Genomic DNA, 18,745 nt, shown 5'->3' on the forward strand with positions numbered 1-18,745 from the left:
TGCAAACCAAGGCAATTTCTGTCAAGCCCCCCCAAAGCCACTTCATGCCAAGCCATTTCATGTCAATCCAAGCCATTTCAAGCCAAGCCAAGTCAATTCATGTCAAGCCAAGACCCACGGCCACCAATTTAAAACAAAAAAAAGTCAGGCCGCCTTAAAAAAATCTAATTGAAGGCCTTGTCAAGTCATTTCATGCCAAGAAAAAAAAGCCAAGCCCCTGCAAAAAATATCAGCCCCCCCCAAAGAAAAAGAAAATGCCAGGCCATGTCAAGTCATTTCAAGCCATTTCAAGTCCAAGCCAAGCCATGTCAGGTCATTTCAAGCAGTCATTTCAAGCCGTGTCACTCCATTTCAAGCAGTGTCAAGCCAAGCCCCCCTCCAATTAAAAAAACTCAGGCTGCCTTAAAAAAAAAAAAAAAAAAATCAGGCCGCCTCAAATAAAAAAATGTCAGGCCCCACGAAGAAAAAAAATGTCAAGCCATTTCAAGTCAAGTCTTTTCAAGCCCTCATTTCAAGCCAAGTCAAGCCATGCCAAGCCATGTCAAGCATGGGCCCCCCGGCCCCAAATTTAAAAAAAAATAAATAAATAAAAAAAAAAAGTTAGGCTGCTTCAAAAAAAAAAGTCAGGCCGCCTCAAATAAAAAAATGTCAGCCCCCCCCAAAAAAAAAAAAAAAAAAAATGTCAAGCCAAGTCATTCCAAGCCAAGTCATTCCAAGCCGAGCCAATTCAAACCGTCATTTCGAGCCAAGCCAATTCAAGCCGTCATGTCAAGTCAAGCCAATTCAAGCCTATTCATGTCAAGCCAACCCTGTTCATGTCAAGCCAACCCTATTCATGTCAAGCCAAGCCAATTCATGTCAATCCAAGCCATTTCAAGCCAAGTCATTTCAAACCGTCATTTCATGTCAAGCCATGTCAAGCCAAGCCCCCCCGGGCCTCAAATAAAAAAAAAAAAAGGTCTGGCCGCCTCCAAAAAAAATGTCATCGGAGGCCTTGTCAAGTCATTTCATGCCAATCAAAATTTTTGCCAAGCACCCGCAAAAAATGTCAGCCGCCCAAAGAAAAAAAATTGCCAAGCCATGTCATGTTAAGACATTTCAAGTCCAAGCCAAGCCATTTCAAGCAGTCATTTCAAGCCGTGTCACGCCATTTCAAGCAGTGTCAAATCAAGCCCCCCTCCAAAAAAAAAGTCAGGCTGCCTTAAAAAAAAAAAAAAAAAAAATCAGGCCGCCTCAAATAAAAAAATGTCAGCCCCCACAAAGAAAAAAAATGCCAAGCCGTTTCAAGCCATGCCGAGCCAATTCAAGCCGAACCAAGCCAAGCCAATTCGAGCCGAGCCAATTCGAGCCATGCCATGCCATGCCAAACCAAGCCAAGCCAAGTCAAGCCAGGCCAATTCATGTCAATCCATGTCATTTCAAGCAGGCATTTCAAGCCCTCATTTCAATCCAAGCCAAGCCATGTCAAGCCAAGACCCCCGGGCCCCAATTAAAAAGAAAAAAAAGTCAGGCTGCCTCAAAAAAAAATGTCTGGCCACCTAAACAAAAAAGGGCAGGTAACTTCAAGAAAGGGGAAAAAAAAACTGTCAGGCCGCCTAAAAAAAAGGGGAGAAAAAACCCATCAGGCAGCCAAACAATGAAAAAAAAAGTCAGGTTAGGCCTTGTCAAGTCTTTTCATGCCAAGCAAAAAAAAGCCAAGCCCCCGCAAAAAATGTCACCCCCCTAAAGAAAAAAAAATGCCAAGCCATGTCAAGTCATTTCAAGCTGTGATTTCAAACCATGTACAGTAATATCATTTCAAGTGAAGCCCCCCCGCCCCCAAAAAATGTCAAGCCGCCCAAACAAAAAAGTCAAGCCTCTACCCCCCCAAAAATTTCAAGCCAAGACCCCGCCCAAAAAAGTCAGGCCGCCTCAAAAAAAAACCTCAGGTAAACATGCTAGGCAACCTATTTGAGCCAAATATTGTTTACTGTTGTAATCTTCATACTTTAAAATATTGACACGTACTTAGAAGCCAATGTGAATTTATAATGTGAATGTAAAATTCTAAAACCTTATACAGTAACTAAGAACCAAAGAGTCTTGTGTTGGTGGTGTAGAAGGCAGTTCTCACTTGACTCGTAGGCTTTCGGTTCACGCAGAGACCCTTCTGCTGGAGGTGATGACAGTGTAGCTGAGGTTTTTAAATTGGAGAAAAACATGCCAAGAAGTCGCTAAGAAGTTCATCTTGTCTCCTTATGAGGTGAAATTGTTGTCTGACAAAAACCCCCACAGTTTCTTTTCACTTTTTTTCTTCACAAAAAAAAAACAAGACGTGAGTGGGAGAAGGCTTCCTTGACAGATCTGTGGATGGTGTCCCTCCATGTTTTTCTTTTCTTTATAAAAAAAAAAAAAAAAAAGTATTTCTTAAATAAATCTCTTGTCTTGGTTTCCCTGGACAAGACAGTCATTGCTTCAGAGGGCGGCAAGGGGTTGGAGCGCAGCTTAACTAATCCAAAAAAATAAGCTATCACGAACACACTAAGATACAGGATGCGAGACATTCAACAGGTTCCCGGTGCGACATCGACCAATGAGAGTACAAGTGAATCGTCGCCAATCATGTTCCTTGTTTGAGTGGCCATGAAAAAGTTTTAAAGCGTACAGTGATCCCTCACCACTTAGCGCTTAAGTAATCTTAGCAAAAGTAGTTTAAGAACCGTATTGGCCCGAATATAAGACGGCCCTGATTATAAGACGACCCCCCTCTTTTTCAAGACTGGTGTTCAAAGTCTTTTTTCAAACTTAAAATTAATTTTTATACAGAAAATAATTACAGTACATCTGAAACAAATGATTATAACAATATATTTGAATGAGGCAAAATAACATGCTTTTTCTCTCAATCTTAATATCTGAACATTTAAATATGTACACCAAAGTGTAAATTACATCATAACTTCTCCTCAGGTGCCAGTTGACCTGGCCGATCTTCGGCCCACTTTTCTCCAGATTGTCCCTACGTCTCTCCATTTTCTGTTATCTCTTCTATTTTTTTTCTTTTCTTTCTTATCGCTATTTTTTTTATTTTTCTTCTTCGTGCTACCGCTATTTTTATTTTTATTCTTCGTGACAGGGATTCACTTTGAAGCGAATGCTGAACTTGACTCCCCAGGCCAATGATATTTGGCGCGATCTAGCGTCATGAATGGGTATAATGTCTAGACCCCGAATATAATACGTCCCCCACTTTTTCAGTCTTATTTCAATGCAAAAAAACAGTCTTCTATTCGGGCCAATACGGTAAACTGCTTCCAAAGGATTGTATTGCTAAATTATTTGTTTTTACTAACCAAATCTGAACATTCATGAATGATTCCACGTAAAAAAAAGCAGTCTCTTGGGATCTTCACCAGGATTAAAAACTGCAATCGTTTCTGTCTCACAGGACCTTAATCAAAGATCTCGTACACTGAAATGAAGCCATTTCTGTTTGAAATAGTCTTTCGTGCACATGACCTTTACAATTTATAGAATTACAATATTACAGTACTGGAGACAATAAAATAGCAGCAATTAGAACACAACTCTGCATCGATGATGCCAAAAAAGAGATTGCTGTCTCAATAGTTTCCCTCATGTATGTTTTGTTATACTGTACTTTGCTCACTAAGAGAAAATGCCAACATTTTTATTCTGAAAAGAATCATCCCAGTTTGGATCGATCCCCACAGCCATGCAGCTGCACTAACAGGTAACTAACAACAATGGGCAACCTGTTCTGTATTGCATTTTTGGTCACTCGTGGCGTTTGCTGCAGCTCACAGTGATGTTTAACTACAGGTCGAAAGCAGTCTTGTAGCCACCACCACCTTTCCCCATCTCATGACATCAGGTTTTGGACAGATGGGTTCCAGGTTTGGCGGCCGTGCCAGATCCGATGTTGCTCACCGTGATCCAAGGGATGCTCAACGAGTTGAGCTAAATGTTCCCTCTCTTCATGCGTCTGAGTATTGGTGCCGTCGGTCCACAACAACATGAAGAAGATGACGAGTGGTGAACTCTGACAAAAGTCCCACCGTGTTAAATCACAGTGAAATAACCACCAAGGATAAGAAAGCCTCATCACGTCCAGCTACCGTGACTCCATCTTGTCCTATCACAAGTCCAGGTTCACTCCATTCACCACCTTGAGAACGTTAGAACACATTTCTTGCTCTCTTCCAGAATTATGTCGCCAAATATTCTGTATAATCGTTCACTCCATCCTCATAGGACTTCCTGTCGTTTCTGCAGGTAATCTATAACTGGAAATAAAATGTTTTGTTCGTTTGTTTTTCCTCTGCTACCATATACTCTTGAACGTGTTCTGAAATGTGTTGCTACATGCAAGATTGTTTGGAATATCCCAGTACCAAGTGTTTTATTGATTGCATTTATTTTTTTTAAATAAAATAACAAGGGCAGCCCGGTGGGCCAGTGGTTAGCGCGTTGAACCCGGTACCTCTGCACTGTGAGGTCAATTCCAGCTCCAGCCTCCCTGTGTGGACTTTGCATGTTCTCCCCGGGACTGTGTAATGTGGGAGGAAACCGGAGTACCCAGAGAAAACCCACAAAGGAACATGCATGGCAGGCTGATTGAACACAAATTGTCCCTAGGTGTGTGCGTGCGTGCGTGCGAGCGTGCGTGCGTGCGTGCGTGCGTGCGAGTGAGTGAGTGAGTGAGCCCGGATGGTTGTTCATCTATGTGTGCCCTGCGATTGGCTGGCAACCGGTTCAGGGTGTCCCCCACCTACTGCCCGAAGACAGCTGGGATAGGCTCGAGCACCCCCCGTGACCCTTGTGAGTATAAGAGGATCGGAAAATGGATGGATAAAATAACAATATTGCATGAAACACGTTATGTTGTGCCCTTTCTTATAGCTGCAGCTGTTGTGAGAGCGAAAAACATGAAAATACAGCCCTTTGTTCTGTTTGTAATTATTTGTATTGTATGAGTTCCAGCTGGATTGGAGGGTGTTTCTCTCCAGCGGCGCACCTGCCTCGAATCTTGATATGCCATGTCGAAAACGACTGTTATGCTGACAACCCGTGTTCAGATTATTCCTCAATTTGCTTGTGACTTTCAACACCAACACTGGGAGACAATGTGCTCATTTCTGTGTACTGTACACACACACACACACCAATTTTATTTCATCATATTGTTTTATCCAAGGTGGTCGACTGGTTCGCGCGTCGACCTCACAGTGCAGAGGTCGTGGGTTCGATCCCAACTCCGACCTTCCTGTGTGGAGTTGCATGTTCTCCCCATGCCTGCGTCGGTTTTCTCCGGGTACTCCGGCTTCCTCCCACGTTCCAAAAACATGCATGGCAGGCTGATTGAACACTCTAAATTGTCCCTAGATGTGAGTGTGAGTGTGGATGGTTGTTTGTGTGCCCTGCGATTGACTGGCAGAGACAAATGGTTCATGGTGTCCCCCACCTACTGCCCGAAGACGTCTGGGATAGGCTCAGGGACCCCCCATGATCCTTGTGAGGATAAAGCGGATTTGAAAATGCTGTTGAATCCAGATGATAATATCGGATACAACCATCCATCCATTTTTCTTCAAAGTCGCCTGTACATCTACTTTAAAATAATTTGGATCCAGATACATATGTTTTCTTCGTCAAAAGGCTGCATAAAATAAAATAGCGTAAATTCATCAAAAACGTTTTTCAGTATATTGGGGCTGTAATTCATCAAAAACGTTTTTCAGTATATTGGGGCTGTAATTCATCAAAAACGTTTTTCAGTATATTGGGGCTGTACAGTTTGCGCACGCGTGCGTGTTTAAACTGACTATCAAGTCAAGGAGCACCGTTAAAGCATCTTGTTGTCCTTTCTGTCATCTGACACGTCTCGTTGCCAGCATTTATATGACATGTGATGTCTGACGAGAGTGGTGTTGCATCAACTGTACATGCTCACTGTGGTGCTGCATCCTACTTTTCATGACTGCAAGCAAAACTTTTTTTTTTCATCTGATGCAGTTTATGTCCAGTTGGCATGCAACTTAAACATTCATTGCAAATTTGGTGGAAAATCGGAAGCTGTTTGTTGTATTTCATTGCCAAACATCTACAGGCCACGCTTTTCCCATTTTTTATTTTTATTTTACCTTCTTTTAATTTGCTGAAAAGCCAAATTTTACTTTACTGCAATAATATGGCAAGAACAAAAGCAACATGACAAAGAAGAAATATGACAACTTGCTTTCAGATGATGCTCAGGACTGTTGAACCTGCAGATTTTTAAAGTGGTCGTGGTTGGGTTGATCAGAGCATTCTTTCAAGGGATGGATTTACATTTTTTTAAGGGAGGAAAAAGGTCCCACTCAATTCAATAGCCCCAATAAACTCCTGTACCTCATGTAACAGGGATATGTTGCAGGCAGCAGCACATTAAAGCGGAAGTCAACCCCAAAGTTGTCTTGACAGTAATATGTTCTATGTGCCTCAACTAGTCGACACGCGGCATTCTGGTACGTATTGGGTTTGTGGAATATGAGTTATCAGCAAAATCCACCCATTTTTAGCCACCTCAGGGGACGGCCATTTTGTCACTTTCTCTCAACTGAAAATGACATCACAGTGGCTCAGGGGTCAGACAATGACCAATCACGGCTCACCTGTTTTCTGAAGCAGAGCCGTAACTGGTCGTTACCTGAGTCACTGTGATTTCATTTACAGTCGCCAGCAAGTGGCAAAATGGTCGCCCCCTGACATGGACAAAAATGGGTGGCTTTTACTGCTTAACGCATACTGTACTCCACAAATGCAGGAGTCAAGCTGCATAGAACTTACTATTGTAAATAAAATTTGGGGGTCGACTTCTCCTTGTCCTGTCCAAATTTTGAATTGAAGTACACTTGTGTATGTTGAATGGCTATTGATTTTTATTTTTAGTAATTATTTTAAATCTAGGCTACATATGCCAGACTGATTTGAACTACTAAAAATTTATAACAATGGTTATGCCTGTATTGAGGAATAATTACAGTATCCATGATTGGGGATTTTCGTAAAAATGTAAAAAGACCATTTTTTAAAAAATTTCCAACACAGCTTTTTAGAGTTTTTGTTTTTTGTTTTTTTTTTTACACTTGACATGTCATTTCCATTTACAAAATCTCCAAATTATAAACAACTTTTACTCAAATTAGGGTACGAATAATGTATGGACGAAAATCATATGTGAGTACAAAAAAAAAACTACATTCTCTAGATGTGAAGTAAATACCAACTATGTGTATATATGTAATTTGCAGATGGCCAGTCATTTTACCTTTCTGCAATCTTAAAAGAGGGTGGAGTCTTGCGCGCAAACACCGTACACTCATTCATGCAGTTTATCTGCAAGTGCCGCTCCCCAAACAAAATATGGAGCGTGACAGTACCGAAAGAGACAAAGACAAGATACAGAAAGCAACACATAGGCCTTGACACAAAATGTACAATATATCTCCAATCATAACATTACACTTGATGAAGGAGTTATGACATCAATTTGGCGCTCTATGCAAAACCCAGTAGGCACAGGAACTTGTCAGGACCAGAAGATATAATACTGCAATATGGCTAAATAGACACATGTCGATGCAAATATATACACCAGATGCTACTCGGCGTTTTCACAGCAAGTTCCCCTTTACCTATTGTTAGTGTGTTAGTGATGGCATGAAATGGTACGAAACCTGACCTCAGTGCTCGTGGCCAACAGATCTCAAATCTATGAAGTATGTCAATAAAGACAAGGTAGAACAAACACTACCTGTCAAAGGTTTGGAGACACTTGCTCAATCAAGAGCACCGGAAAGCTTCTCGAAACTTTTGACTGGTAGTGTATTTATATATTAGGGGTGTTCCGAGTTCAGCTGATTCCGATACCGAGCGCATGGTTTAGCTGCACATTTTTCAGTTTTAGAGCTGCTTCTGAAGATTATTTTAATATTTGACCAATTAATCCCCCCCAAATAATTGACAGATTAATCAATCAGACAATCTCTCTGGACATTCTTTCAAATATTTTGATTCCGTTCCTGGTTTAGTCTGGAATATACAGTGTGAAGGAAAGGAAAGGGGGAAGGGACGCAACACCGCACACAGGCTCGTCTTCTCTTGAAAGTTGTGGAAAGGCATTGATTGACATCTGCCAATCACGTACTTTTCCGGCTGATTGATCAGAGCACCGTACATTAGAGAGTGTTTTTCTGTCATTATTCAAATAAACATGAAATGGAATTAAAACGAAATAAATATACATATTACATGAATACGTGACTAGCTCATAGAAATTGTGTACAACATTACACGGTTATCCAAAAAAATCATTGGCACTTAAATTGTGTGAAATGATTAAAAAAAACATGGTAAATGACGCAGATGTGGTCCCATCACACTTCCCTTTCAGTCTGCAGCTGCTCTCTACGCAGCCCCCTTTCATCAGGTCTGCCGCACAACATTCCGTTTTTCTATTTTTTTGAAGAGCTTTTGAGGCAAGAAATAAAGACGATAGATGAAAGTTAAACATTTACGTTTTTACACTGCACACATGAAGAAGGATCAGGTAGAGTTAACGGATTTATCCATGTCAGGGTTAGTCAGATTAACATCACACTGTCCAATACTTTGGACATGCCTTTGGTCAAAACAGTCCAGTCCATCAGATGATACCACCAGCATCTGAGTTGTCAATGCATTGATTGCGCCTTGGTCATCAAACTACTCAGCAGGGAACAGGAGCGTATGGGCACATATGTGTTGACATGTTTTGGTCAGACGGTCCTCCGCGGATGCATGGAGGTTAATCGAGGATGGTGACTTGGTTGGGCAGGCCATTGGTGGCGGAGGAAACGGTGGTGGGGTTAAGCGGGGAGTTATCCGGCACCTCTGGGCCCTCGCTGGGCCGACTGAACTGGCTGGCCAGAGACTCATCCAGGTTGATTTCGGTGGTCAACGCGCTGCTGCCGTTGAAGTTCAGGTTGTCCTCGCTGCACAGCTTGCTCTCCTCGCACAGTGATGGCTGGCTGGCAGTGCGCTTCTCCTCCATGTCACTGCGAGAGGGAGGAGTTCAATGAAACGGGGAATCGAGCCAATACTTTGATTGACCGTTTCAGCTTGCGTGTTGCTCGTGCTATTTTGTTCAAAGAAAATGTTGCAGAGAGGCCATTACAGTATTTGGGATGGGGATTAGAAACCACAGCATACCTTTCAAGAGATCTGCAAAGCAGGTTCAGGCATCAGGAAGGAAAGAGGACGATGATGGCAGCAGAAAGGGTTAAGGAAGGTGATCGGTGCAGAGGGAATCGGGATAGTATCACAAGTCCAGAACATGACAAGCAACAGACACATAACACGACCAACCTGTACTCTCCAAAGGTCTCGTCCTTCATAGGCCGGGCTTCTGAGTCCATTGGGCCTTCTTCTTTGTCTTTCACTAAGAGGAAGACAAATGGTTGGACTTGATAAATCTTGAGAAGAGAGCATCAATCCAATACTCAAGGGCCTATTTACACCAATGCACGGGAGTCCGGACCCAGATACAGTTTTAAGTCGACCATGCATATACCTAAAAAATGAATCTAAGTTTAGATGATTCTATTGTGTGCAGCCACTTGACAAAAACAAAATTGAGTAAATTCAACACAATTTTTTCAGTGTACTAAAAAAAAAAAAAAAAAGGCTATTAAGGACAGATAACATTAGTGGTCTGTCGTATCAACATGTTTAAAAGTCCAAAGCCCTTACTTGTTGTTATGGACCAGAGGCAGCCCATACATTTGGTACCTGGGCGGTCAGTGGGGAATTTACCCGACTGAACCCACCTCTTAATAGCACCACTATCACACCGCAATTACAGAAACCTTCAAAATGAATCATGAAGGCAATATAACATACATCATTTGGAGCAGTTCAGAATCAGAATCAAAACATTTCGATAAAATACACCATATTCATCTAAAGTGCTGATGATTAAATGTACTCAACGTGTGCAGATGCGAGCAGATAAAAATGCTGACATTATTGTGGGCCAGCTAGCTGGACATCTGAGATGAATAAATTGATTTTTTTTTTTTTTTTATGTTGTCGATGAATGTCAGTGCTTCTGATAGTTTTCGGCCCACCACTTCTATGTTTCTGAGCTGTAAAAGTGAAGCTTGTGGTGACTCATGCCCCGAGAACGTAAAAATCAAGGGTACAAAAAAGTACCTTTGAAGCAACCACTACACTAATTATAAAAATATTACAAGAATAAAAGATATTGACACTTGCCTGAATACTTTCCCCCTTTGTTCCTCTGGACAAAGCAGAGGATGAGCAGTATGAGCAGAAGCAGCACGATGGCGCTGACCAGGCCAATGAACCATCCCTGGGTCGCAATGCCGGGCTGCATCTCAGTCACTCCTTGAAAGTAGATGGATATTTGCGAGAACAATGTTGGCAACACACAAGGAGAGGGAACGCTTCAAAAGAAGCGACATCCAAACAAGCCACCTCATTATAATTTCTGACAGGGTGGCATCGCCCCAGGGAACTGAAAAAGGCTAACACTCAAAAGCACTTCAATCGCAACGCAGGGAACTACAAGGAGTTCTTTCTCTTTAGGATTGATTTTATCTTTAAACACAGGAAACCCAGAGGAACAGCAGATAAGATGAGATAAGACAACACTCTCATCCATTAAAGCAGTACCTGTTCCCTCTGTGTCAATCTCTGTCTGAAAGAACGTAACGTTGCTGTGGATGAAGTGCAGATGGTAATGGGCACCGGGTCTGAGACCCTGCAGCTGGTAGAAGGACTGGGAGGAGTCCACCCTCTCTGTCTTCTTCCATTTATTAGCATCTGTACAGACATAAATTACTTTGAGCTCAACCTCCAGAAGGTCATTGTTTTGAAAACACACGTTTGCCCTACCGTTCTCCTTGAAATATTGGATCTGGAATCGAACATTTCTGTGCCTCTTCTTGGCCAGCCAGCTTATATTAACAAAATTCTCTCCAGGAGACACGCTGATGTTGACAGGAGGCACTGAGAAATATTCAAGAGGATGGAATTTGTGTTTGTGAGTGACCGATGCTTGAATGCTGCGTCAGCTGCGTGAGGTCAAAGAAGCTGCATACCTCCATCCAGAGTGGTGGCACCTTCCCTCATTATGGGCTCTCCATCTCCAGCGGCAGTGCGCCCCCTCAAGTAGAAGCGGTAGTGGCTATGGCGATCCAGGCCCTTCAGGGTGAGGTGGCTGATTGTGGCGTCATCGATTTGCACCACCTGCATTGGGCTGTCGTCATTCTCCACGACTGAGTGTGGATGAGAAGATATCTAGTCAGTGTAAGGATGACTTCAGATTGACCGTGGATTCCTTTAGTGATTGCTATTTTACTGCAAATTTAGAAGATAGTGGTTAGTTCAGGGGTCGGCAACCCAAAATGTTGAAAGAGCCATATATGACAAAAAACCCCCCAAAAAACAGATATGTCTGGAGCCGCAAAAAATAAAAGCCTTGTATAAATCTTACAATGAAGGAAACACATGCTGTATGTATGTAGGAGACTGTCTCCGAATTGTTTATGTTATTCACTCCTTTGTGGTGTTCACAAACGCCCCCATAAATTTATTTTGTGATTTCCTCGCTTGATTTTCTGTTTTGGTGGATTATTTTGGCTTTTCTTAGTTGTCATTGGAGTGATCATTAATTTCCGTTTTTCGGAGGCTGTCTTTGAACGCCTCTCAAGTCGAACGAGAGGAGAGAAGGCACGGAGTCGGACGCAGATGTGTCTGTGTTTGTCGAGACTGTTAAAAGCATAAATACGGTGTACGTTTTAAAAAACCAACACCACAGCTCTCCTTTTTTCGGAGCTGCAACGTGTATCTATAGCTGTATGAGCTATGTTAGCCTACTATGCTTTTTTTTTTTTTTTTGCTACAGTTACACGATGACCCTTCATGATTAAATGTTTTTTTTCTGTGCAGTGCATTCTGTAGAGCAGGCGTGCCCAACCTTTTTTGACCGAAGATCTACTTTTCGTTCAACCAACATACCGCAATCGACCTGCGCACACACAACACACTTACAGCCACATGCCTACATTCGTCGAGATCTGACGCGGAGGCATGGGACGCACTTTTACAGCGTTTTTGACTATCGTAGCTCACGTGTACCGCTTTAAAAATGCTTTTCAAGGCCCTACAGATTCTCTTTGCCAGCACCCTCGGTGAATTGCACATGAAACGCCGTTTTTTTAAATTGTATTTATTTATTTATTGCAACAGCCACCTGCTTTGCATCCTGCCCTGCCAACAGAAACGTGTCTCACCGGCTATGACGTAAATCTTCGTTGACAGAAACATTGAAATGTAATATTTATTCTACAACTTTTTACAGCATTGGGAAACATTTAGAATGTTTGTGTCATGTGTTTACTCCGACAGAAGAAACAAAAAAAAAAAAAAAAAAATTCCCCTCCCACATCTTTTTCCATTTCCAAATTTTTTTTATAAAGCTCCGGGGAGCCACTAGATGGCGCTAAAGAGCCGCATGCGGCTCTGGAGCCGCGTGTTGCCGACCCCCGGGTTAGGTATAGGTTTCAGGTTAGTCAAGGATGTAGACCTGGCTGGATAGGCCATTGGTGGCTTTTTCTCTTCAGGGTCAAAAGTGAGCTGGACCCTATCCCAGCCTGCTCCAGAAGAAAATCATGTGTCATATCGGAAATATGAATGATGCTCACTTTGTTGGTACTGCACGTGGTACCCAATAAGAATCCCATTGGGCTGACTCGGCGGTGTCCATCGCAGCGTCATTTCCGTCTCAGATGGACTGTCTAACGCCAAAGATGTTGGTGGATGCGGAACTAGTCAAAGAACATACAAAGTAGGTGATCAAATGGCCTTTTAAACTGCACTCTTTTTTTTTTTTTTACAATTACATATTGTATACTGTTTCCGTTGTGTTTGACTCATCCCTGTCATTTCCTCACCTTTCCTTACACCGCCTCCAGTGAGTGTTACAGCCCACCTGATCCCCCACCATTCCAATTTGGCACCTCCCTTTCTTACCTCCCTCATCAGTCTCGAAGGACACCATTTCCGATGCCGGCCCATCTCCTTTGCTGTTGAACACGCTGACAGACAAGGCGTAGTGGGAGTACGGTTGGAGATCGGCAATCACCTTCCTCTCCTCATTGGCTCCAGTCTCAACAACAACAGTGGTTACTGGCTCCCTTGCCCTTCGAGCTCTGTGGTGACCGCGGGGACCAAACCTAGTCAAGTGAATCTGGAGCCAGAAAAAAAAATTAACTTAACATTTCCTCCGATTTTTCAAGGTATCTCTTCATTTACTTGCTCCTAGTGTGTGGCCTAAACTTCCTTGCCTCTGGCCACCTTTTCCAATTCCACCACAGGGGACCCGATATGTTCCAAAATCAGTTGGAACATATCGGTCTGCCTTGCGGTCTCTCCCAAGTAAGACCTCATGAGGGCTCTGAGAGATCTTTTCTGTTCATTCACTAGCCAAAGCTTGCCTATAAGAATGTTGAACAGGACCCCAACTTATTTCACCTCCCCAAGCAGGATATTGCTTGCTGACATGACCTCTGGTTTGACTGACAAATTGAGGCAAAGAGCGGGTAGATTTCTTTCTGCTAATGTTAATTTCAAACGTACAGATATGAGATCGGTACCTTGTAGCCAAGCAGATGTCCTCTGACCGTCTCTCTGTCTATTGCAGCCCAGGTCACCCTGATGGTAGTGCTGTTCATGATGACAATGCCCACATTCATGGGGGCCTCCAGTGGAACTAAGGCACAAAGGCAAAATATATCCACAACGCAACATTCAAATATTGTCGGTCAAACAGTGGCTTGGAGAAATGACTTACAATTCTCGCCTGAGTAGCCAATGACAGGATCTGGCTCAGGTCCTTCCCCCTGTTCATTGACAGCCTGCACTTTGATCTCGAACGCAGAGAAGTTGCCGATCTTACTGACAACTAACGGCGGCGCCGTTGTGTAGTTGGGATGCCAGTCGGGCCCGCTGCCCACCACACGCCTCCACAGGACGCGGTACTTGAAGTCAGGTCCATTAAAGTCTCGTTTGTCCATTTCCTGTCATAAGAGGAATACTAACCTATGAGACATGAAAACCTCTGAAAAATAGCTGATGTTGCTTCAGGTAATTTCACGTCTGGTACCTCCCAGGTGATGACAAGTGTATCCGGGTCGGTGGACTCACTTCTGACATCTTCAGGGTTATTGTCTGGTGCTATGGTCATAACATTTGAGGTTAAGCCATTGCAATGCAAATGCGTGGCTATACAGGCTACAAACATCTCTAACCTTCAGCAGCTGTATTGTGGATCTCAGTCGGATTGCTCGGAGCACTCTTGCCCACCTCGTTGATGGCAATGACACGGAAACGGTACGACATGTAGGGCCACAGAGAGAGACTGGCGCGGTCCTTGTTCCCTGAAACTCTGCTCAACTCTTCCCAACCTCGCTCATTTGAAACCTGATCCTCAAATTCAATCACATACTCTGCAGAGGTAAACATTTTAGAGAATGATGTAGACTTTAATGGAGCCCTAAGGAAACATTCAGGATGTGGATGAGGTCTTAGCAAAAGGTCAATCAGCCCAACGTCGGCGTCATTACTAACCTATCACAGGGCTGTTGTGTTCATCTCCAGGAGTCCAACTGAGGGTGACTGCGCGCCTTTTAGCTTGTGACAGCTGCAGAAGAGCAGGAGGGTCCGGACGATCTGTAGATTATAAAATGTATTGTCATTGCTTGGCTGAAGTGCTTTGCTCTTAAAGTGTTTTCCAACAGCGTTCCATGTTCATCCGATCACAGAGCGGTGAGCTCACCATGTAGAGTAAGTGTGCCAGTTGCTTCAGCCATGTCCAGATTTGTGATAACTTGGCACGTGTAGTTTCCTTCATCTTCAGGTTTGGCATCAGAGATAATCAAGTCCGGTCCTTCAAATGTGTATCTAAAAGAAGGAAAGTTAGGAAATGATAAATTATTCACATAAAGCTGTCATCCACACTTGTATGTCCAATAGATAGATAGATAGATAAATATCTTCGCCTAAACTATTTTGGGTGCTTTTCTTCCACGCTCACATCTGCATGTACAGTTGTGAGTCTTCCACTACAGTTGCCTTATATGCAGTTGCCGATGCTTTGTCATTGCATTGATGAAACACTGAATTTGAGTCGAGTGATGTCTAACTTCAGATCGTTGCCAGATGAAAACAGCTTGTGGTCGTTCTTCCTCCACTGAGTAAGTGGAGAGGCCAGTTTGGGATCCACAAGAGAGAGACAGGTGAAGATGGCAGTCTGTCCAGGCTGCACCTTCAGAGCCTGCGGAGGTGACAGGATCATTGTTCTGTCTGCAGGAGAAAAGAAAGGACATGCTGAGGCGTGCTACCATTGTGTGTGTGTGTGTGTGTGTGTGTGTGTGTGTGTGTGTGTGTGTGTGTGTGTGTGTGTGTGTGTGTGTGTGTGTGTGTGTGTCACTCACTGAGCACCTCCAGTTCTGCACTGATGGACAGGTTGGTGTTCTGCACAGAGCACGTGTAGAAGCCTTCATCGTCATGGGTGACATTGAAGATTTCTAGACCTCCAGTGGTAAGAGGGTTAATTCTGGAATCAGCCAAAAGGGAAGAGGCACTGCCACTGTGCCTGGAAAAAACACACAGCCACATCATATTCTTGAAAATTTGATGTATTTCTAAGAAGCAGCACTATTTGGTGTAGTTTCCACTGTCACAAGATGTAAAGGTTGTAAAGAAGGTGATCAAAATTACCAATCTTTACCATACCATGTATGTGTACTGGTTGCAATGGCATCCATATACAGTATGTGCGATACATTGCCTGGTCGACAAAGAATTACCACTTGCTTACGAAAGTGGGATTGGAACAGGAGTAAAAAAATGCCCCATTTTAAGCAAGTATTTGAAGAATGATGGTGGCAGCAGTGATCTAACAGTTAGCACATCCGTTTCACAGTCGTAGTCGTGGGGCTGGACGTTCGATTCGAAGATCGCATCTTCCCGTGTGGATTTTATGTTCTCGCCAAGCCTAAATGGGTTTTCTCCAGGAACAGGTTAAGCGAAGACTTTTAAATTGCCTGTAGATGTGAATGATGATGATTCCTCCATATGTGTCCGATGATTGGCTGGTCCAGGGTGTGCCACGCCTCTTGCCCAAAGTCAGCTGCGATAGGCTGACTTTGTCCCGCATAAGGTGTACACAAAATTGGCGGATGCATGCATTCGAACAAGGGTTTGCTGTTTTGCATGAGCTCCGGAATTAATCACGCTCCAGATGCAACAGTGTTAGGCTGCTAATGAAATGCATCATACACTATCAAATTGCCATATCAAATGAGAAAGTGTGGGACAAAAAATAAAAGTCGACTTGATTGCCTCACCATGAGACTTTTGGTTTCGGAGATCCAAAGCTGTCACACTCCAGCAAGACTTTCTGGCCTTCAGTCACTGTGTAAGTGTTGCCATCCTCAGTTAGGATCTGTGGAGGCAGCTCTGACACAACAAAGGGAGATAAGACACATTAGTTTTATTCGTTTTATCAGTCATTTATTTTACCCAAGTATCTGTATTATACTTAAGCACTTTTGCTACCCGCGCCATTAGCAGTAGTGTAAAATCTGAAACCTTTACCAATGATATAAACGTTGGTGTTTGAGAGGATGGCTCCGTGCTTGTTGAAGGCCTTGCACTGGTAGATGGCCGTATCTCCAAAATTCACATCTTTTAGGATAAGAGAGCCGCTCGGCGTCAGAGTGCGTCTGGGGTCTTTGTCAGTTGCTGTTTAAAAAAAGAAAAAAAGAACACACACAGAGTAAAAGCGCATAACTATGTGCAAGGTGCTTTATTCATACGTGCGTGCATTTGTTTGCGTACTGACATGAGAGAGGGATCCCATTGATGGTCCAAGCGATGACCGGAGTAGGGATGCCCTCTGCCTGGCAGTCAAGTCTGACATTCTCACCGGGAGCGTATAACATACTGACCGGTTCTTTGGTCCAGTAGGGAGCAGCTAGCAAATTAAAAGGTTATCACATGAGTGGGTTTTTTTATTCAAAATGTACTTAATAATTTAAATAAACATGATTGGAACAATGAAGACTAGCAAGTGTTGCTAAACTGTTGCGTGCGCCCATGAGGTTTGCAAGAGATTGAAAATGACATGATGATGTGTTAAAAATCTACTAAATCTACAGCACAGTTTGCTTCCACGACAAAATTGGATTCATGTTTCAAGGGGGAGTTTGCAGTTTTCCCCAAATATAAAATAAAATAAGTCATATTTGTGCAAACCATCGGCATGACCTGACAGAAGTACATTAACAAAATGGGATATGAAAAAATAAATAATTCTTCTCTGTCCCCATCTCGTGCCTCTAATTTGTTTTGCAAAAAAACACAGTGCCCGAAGAAACGAATCAGTGGCAGGAGGCGTAATTGACAAGGTTTCAATCATTTACTGTGCACTCGGGAGCACACATAATGGGCGCAAACCTGTGGCCTTGCGCTGACGTTGCGCATCTGGAGCTTTTCCGAAACTATGGCGGGAACATCCACATTGGGTGAATTTAAAAAAAAAAAAAAAAAAAAAAGCCCATCCAAGTTTGCCAATAACTGCAAAAGACAAGCAAACAGAAGACTTGGCTTGGGGCATTGCGACACAAAGCTACATTGAAATCAGTTTGAGCAACTCCACCTTTAATTGTTCAAAGTTTAAATGAAACGTTTAAATCGTATTCATTTTTGTGTCAAGCAGCTTTTCATGATTACATTTTAATTAATCTTGACTATTTCTGGCCTGTCTGGAGGAGGAGCGAGGTATGCCGTCACTGTCAGGATGTTAACGGGCAAGTGCGCATGTATATACCACTGGTTGTGTGTGTGCGTTTGACGTACCTTCCACTGCCACAGTGTAAGAGTGTAGGGCCTTCCCTTGGGAATTCTCAGCAAGACACTGATACTCGCCAGCATCACTTTCTGAGATGTTGGTGAAGCGCAGACGGCGGTCAAACATTTCTTTGGCAGTCCGTAATTCGGACAGCTCGCCGTCTTTCCTAACCCACAATACTTTTGGAGTCGGACTGAGAGGAAAGAATTGACGGATGATTAAAACTGAGAGGAAGAGGAAGGAGATTCAAGAAGCAAAGTGGGCAAGAGAGTGCAATAGCCAAGATAATAGGAGTGGGAGGAAAACTGGGTGTTAAGAAGGTCCACTTGACTGAAAGGTGCGTCTCCAGGCATCATATACGTTTCAGCACATACAGTACGCGCACATTTAGACACTCACTAGCCTTGGACGATGCACTCGAGCTCGATGGTCTGGCCCCTGAGTGCATCGTAAGTGCTGTGGCTTCCAGTAGGTCTCATCATGTGGGGCCTTCTGTTCCGCAGGACTGAGTTGGCTGAAGCACAAGCATTCACACACAACAGACCCAAGTGTCATTTCTCAAGGTGCTGCTGTGTAACGTGCTGGTCATCTCGCCACTGCGTGAGCCACAGATGTTGGCAGCCACATCCCAGTGTGAGATGTTACCACTGAGACGGAGGAGGTGATAGCTCCACCAGTGGTGTGTCTGCTATGTTGCGTTCACTCATGTGGCCCAATTAAATTGGGCTGAAGTCTCAAAGCAATCGTTCGATGCGGCCATTATTGGAGAACGCTCATTTCCCGCAG

General features: G+C 43.3%; 1 protein-coding gene across 6 annotated transcripts in view; it reads right to left on the reverse strand.

Moving 5' to 3' along the window:
• Positions 1–7,111: 7,111 nt before the first annotated feature.
• Positions 7,112–18,745, reverse strand: part of l1cama (L1 cell adhesion molecule, paralog a) — a 51,075-nt gene continuing 39,441 nt past the window's right edge. For 5 of the 6 annotated variants that reach the window (XM_019877301.1, XM_019877304.1, XM_019877300.1 and 2 more), the window contains 22 exons: positions 18,359–18,473; positions 17,968–18,152; positions 16,952–17,083; positions 16,705–16,851; positions 16,455–16,566; positions 15,540–15,700; positions 15,249–15,408; positions 14,882–15,006; positions 14,674–14,775; positions 14,355–14,552; positions 14,210–14,280; positions 13,898–14,123; positions 13,701–13,816; positions 13,078–13,294; positions 12,750–12,872; positions 11,145–11,321; positions 10,939–11,052; positions 10,717–10,866; positions 10,297–10,428; positions 9,388–9,460; positions 9,232–9,243; positions 7,112–9,077 (listed from right to left, as the gene is read on the reverse strand). In XM_019877301.1, the coding sequence (XP_019732860.1) occupies positions 8,828–9,077; positions 9,232–9,243; positions 9,388–9,460; positions 10,297–10,428; positions 10,717–10,866; positions 10,939–11,052; positions 11,145–11,321; positions 12,750–12,872; positions 13,078–13,294; positions 13,701–13,816; positions 13,898–14,123; positions 14,210–14,280; positions 14,355–14,552; positions 14,674–14,775; positions 14,882–15,006; positions 15,249–15,408; positions 15,540–15,700; positions 16,455–16,566; positions 16,705–16,851; positions 16,952–17,083; positions 17,968–18,152; positions 18,359–18,473 (3,098 nt within the window). In that variant the 3' untranslated portion in view covers positions 7,112–8,827. The remainder of the gene's footprint in view (positions 9,078–9,231; positions 9,244–9,387; positions 9,461–10,296; positions 10,429–10,716; positions 10,867–10,938; positions 11,053–11,144; positions 11,322–12,749; positions 12,873–13,077; positions 13,295–13,700; positions 13,817–13,897; positions 14,124–14,209; positions 14,281–14,354; positions 14,553–14,673; positions 14,776–14,881; positions 15,007–15,248; positions 15,409–15,539; positions 15,701–16,454; positions 16,567–16,704; positions 16,852–16,951; positions 17,084–17,967; positions 18,153–18,358; positions 18,474–18,745) is intronic. The other variant, XM_019877303.1, reaches the window with a different exon arrangement.

The sequence above is a fragment of the Hippocampus comes genome, unplaced genomic scaffold (assembly GCF_001891065.2).
Source record: "Hippocampus comes isolate QL1 unplaced genomic scaffold, H_comes_QL1_v1.1 scaffold167, whole genome shotgun sequence".
Classification (NCBI taxonomy): domain Eukaryota; kingdom Metazoa; phylum Chordata; class Actinopteri; order Syngnathiformes; family Syngnathidae; genus Hippocampus; species Hippocampus comes.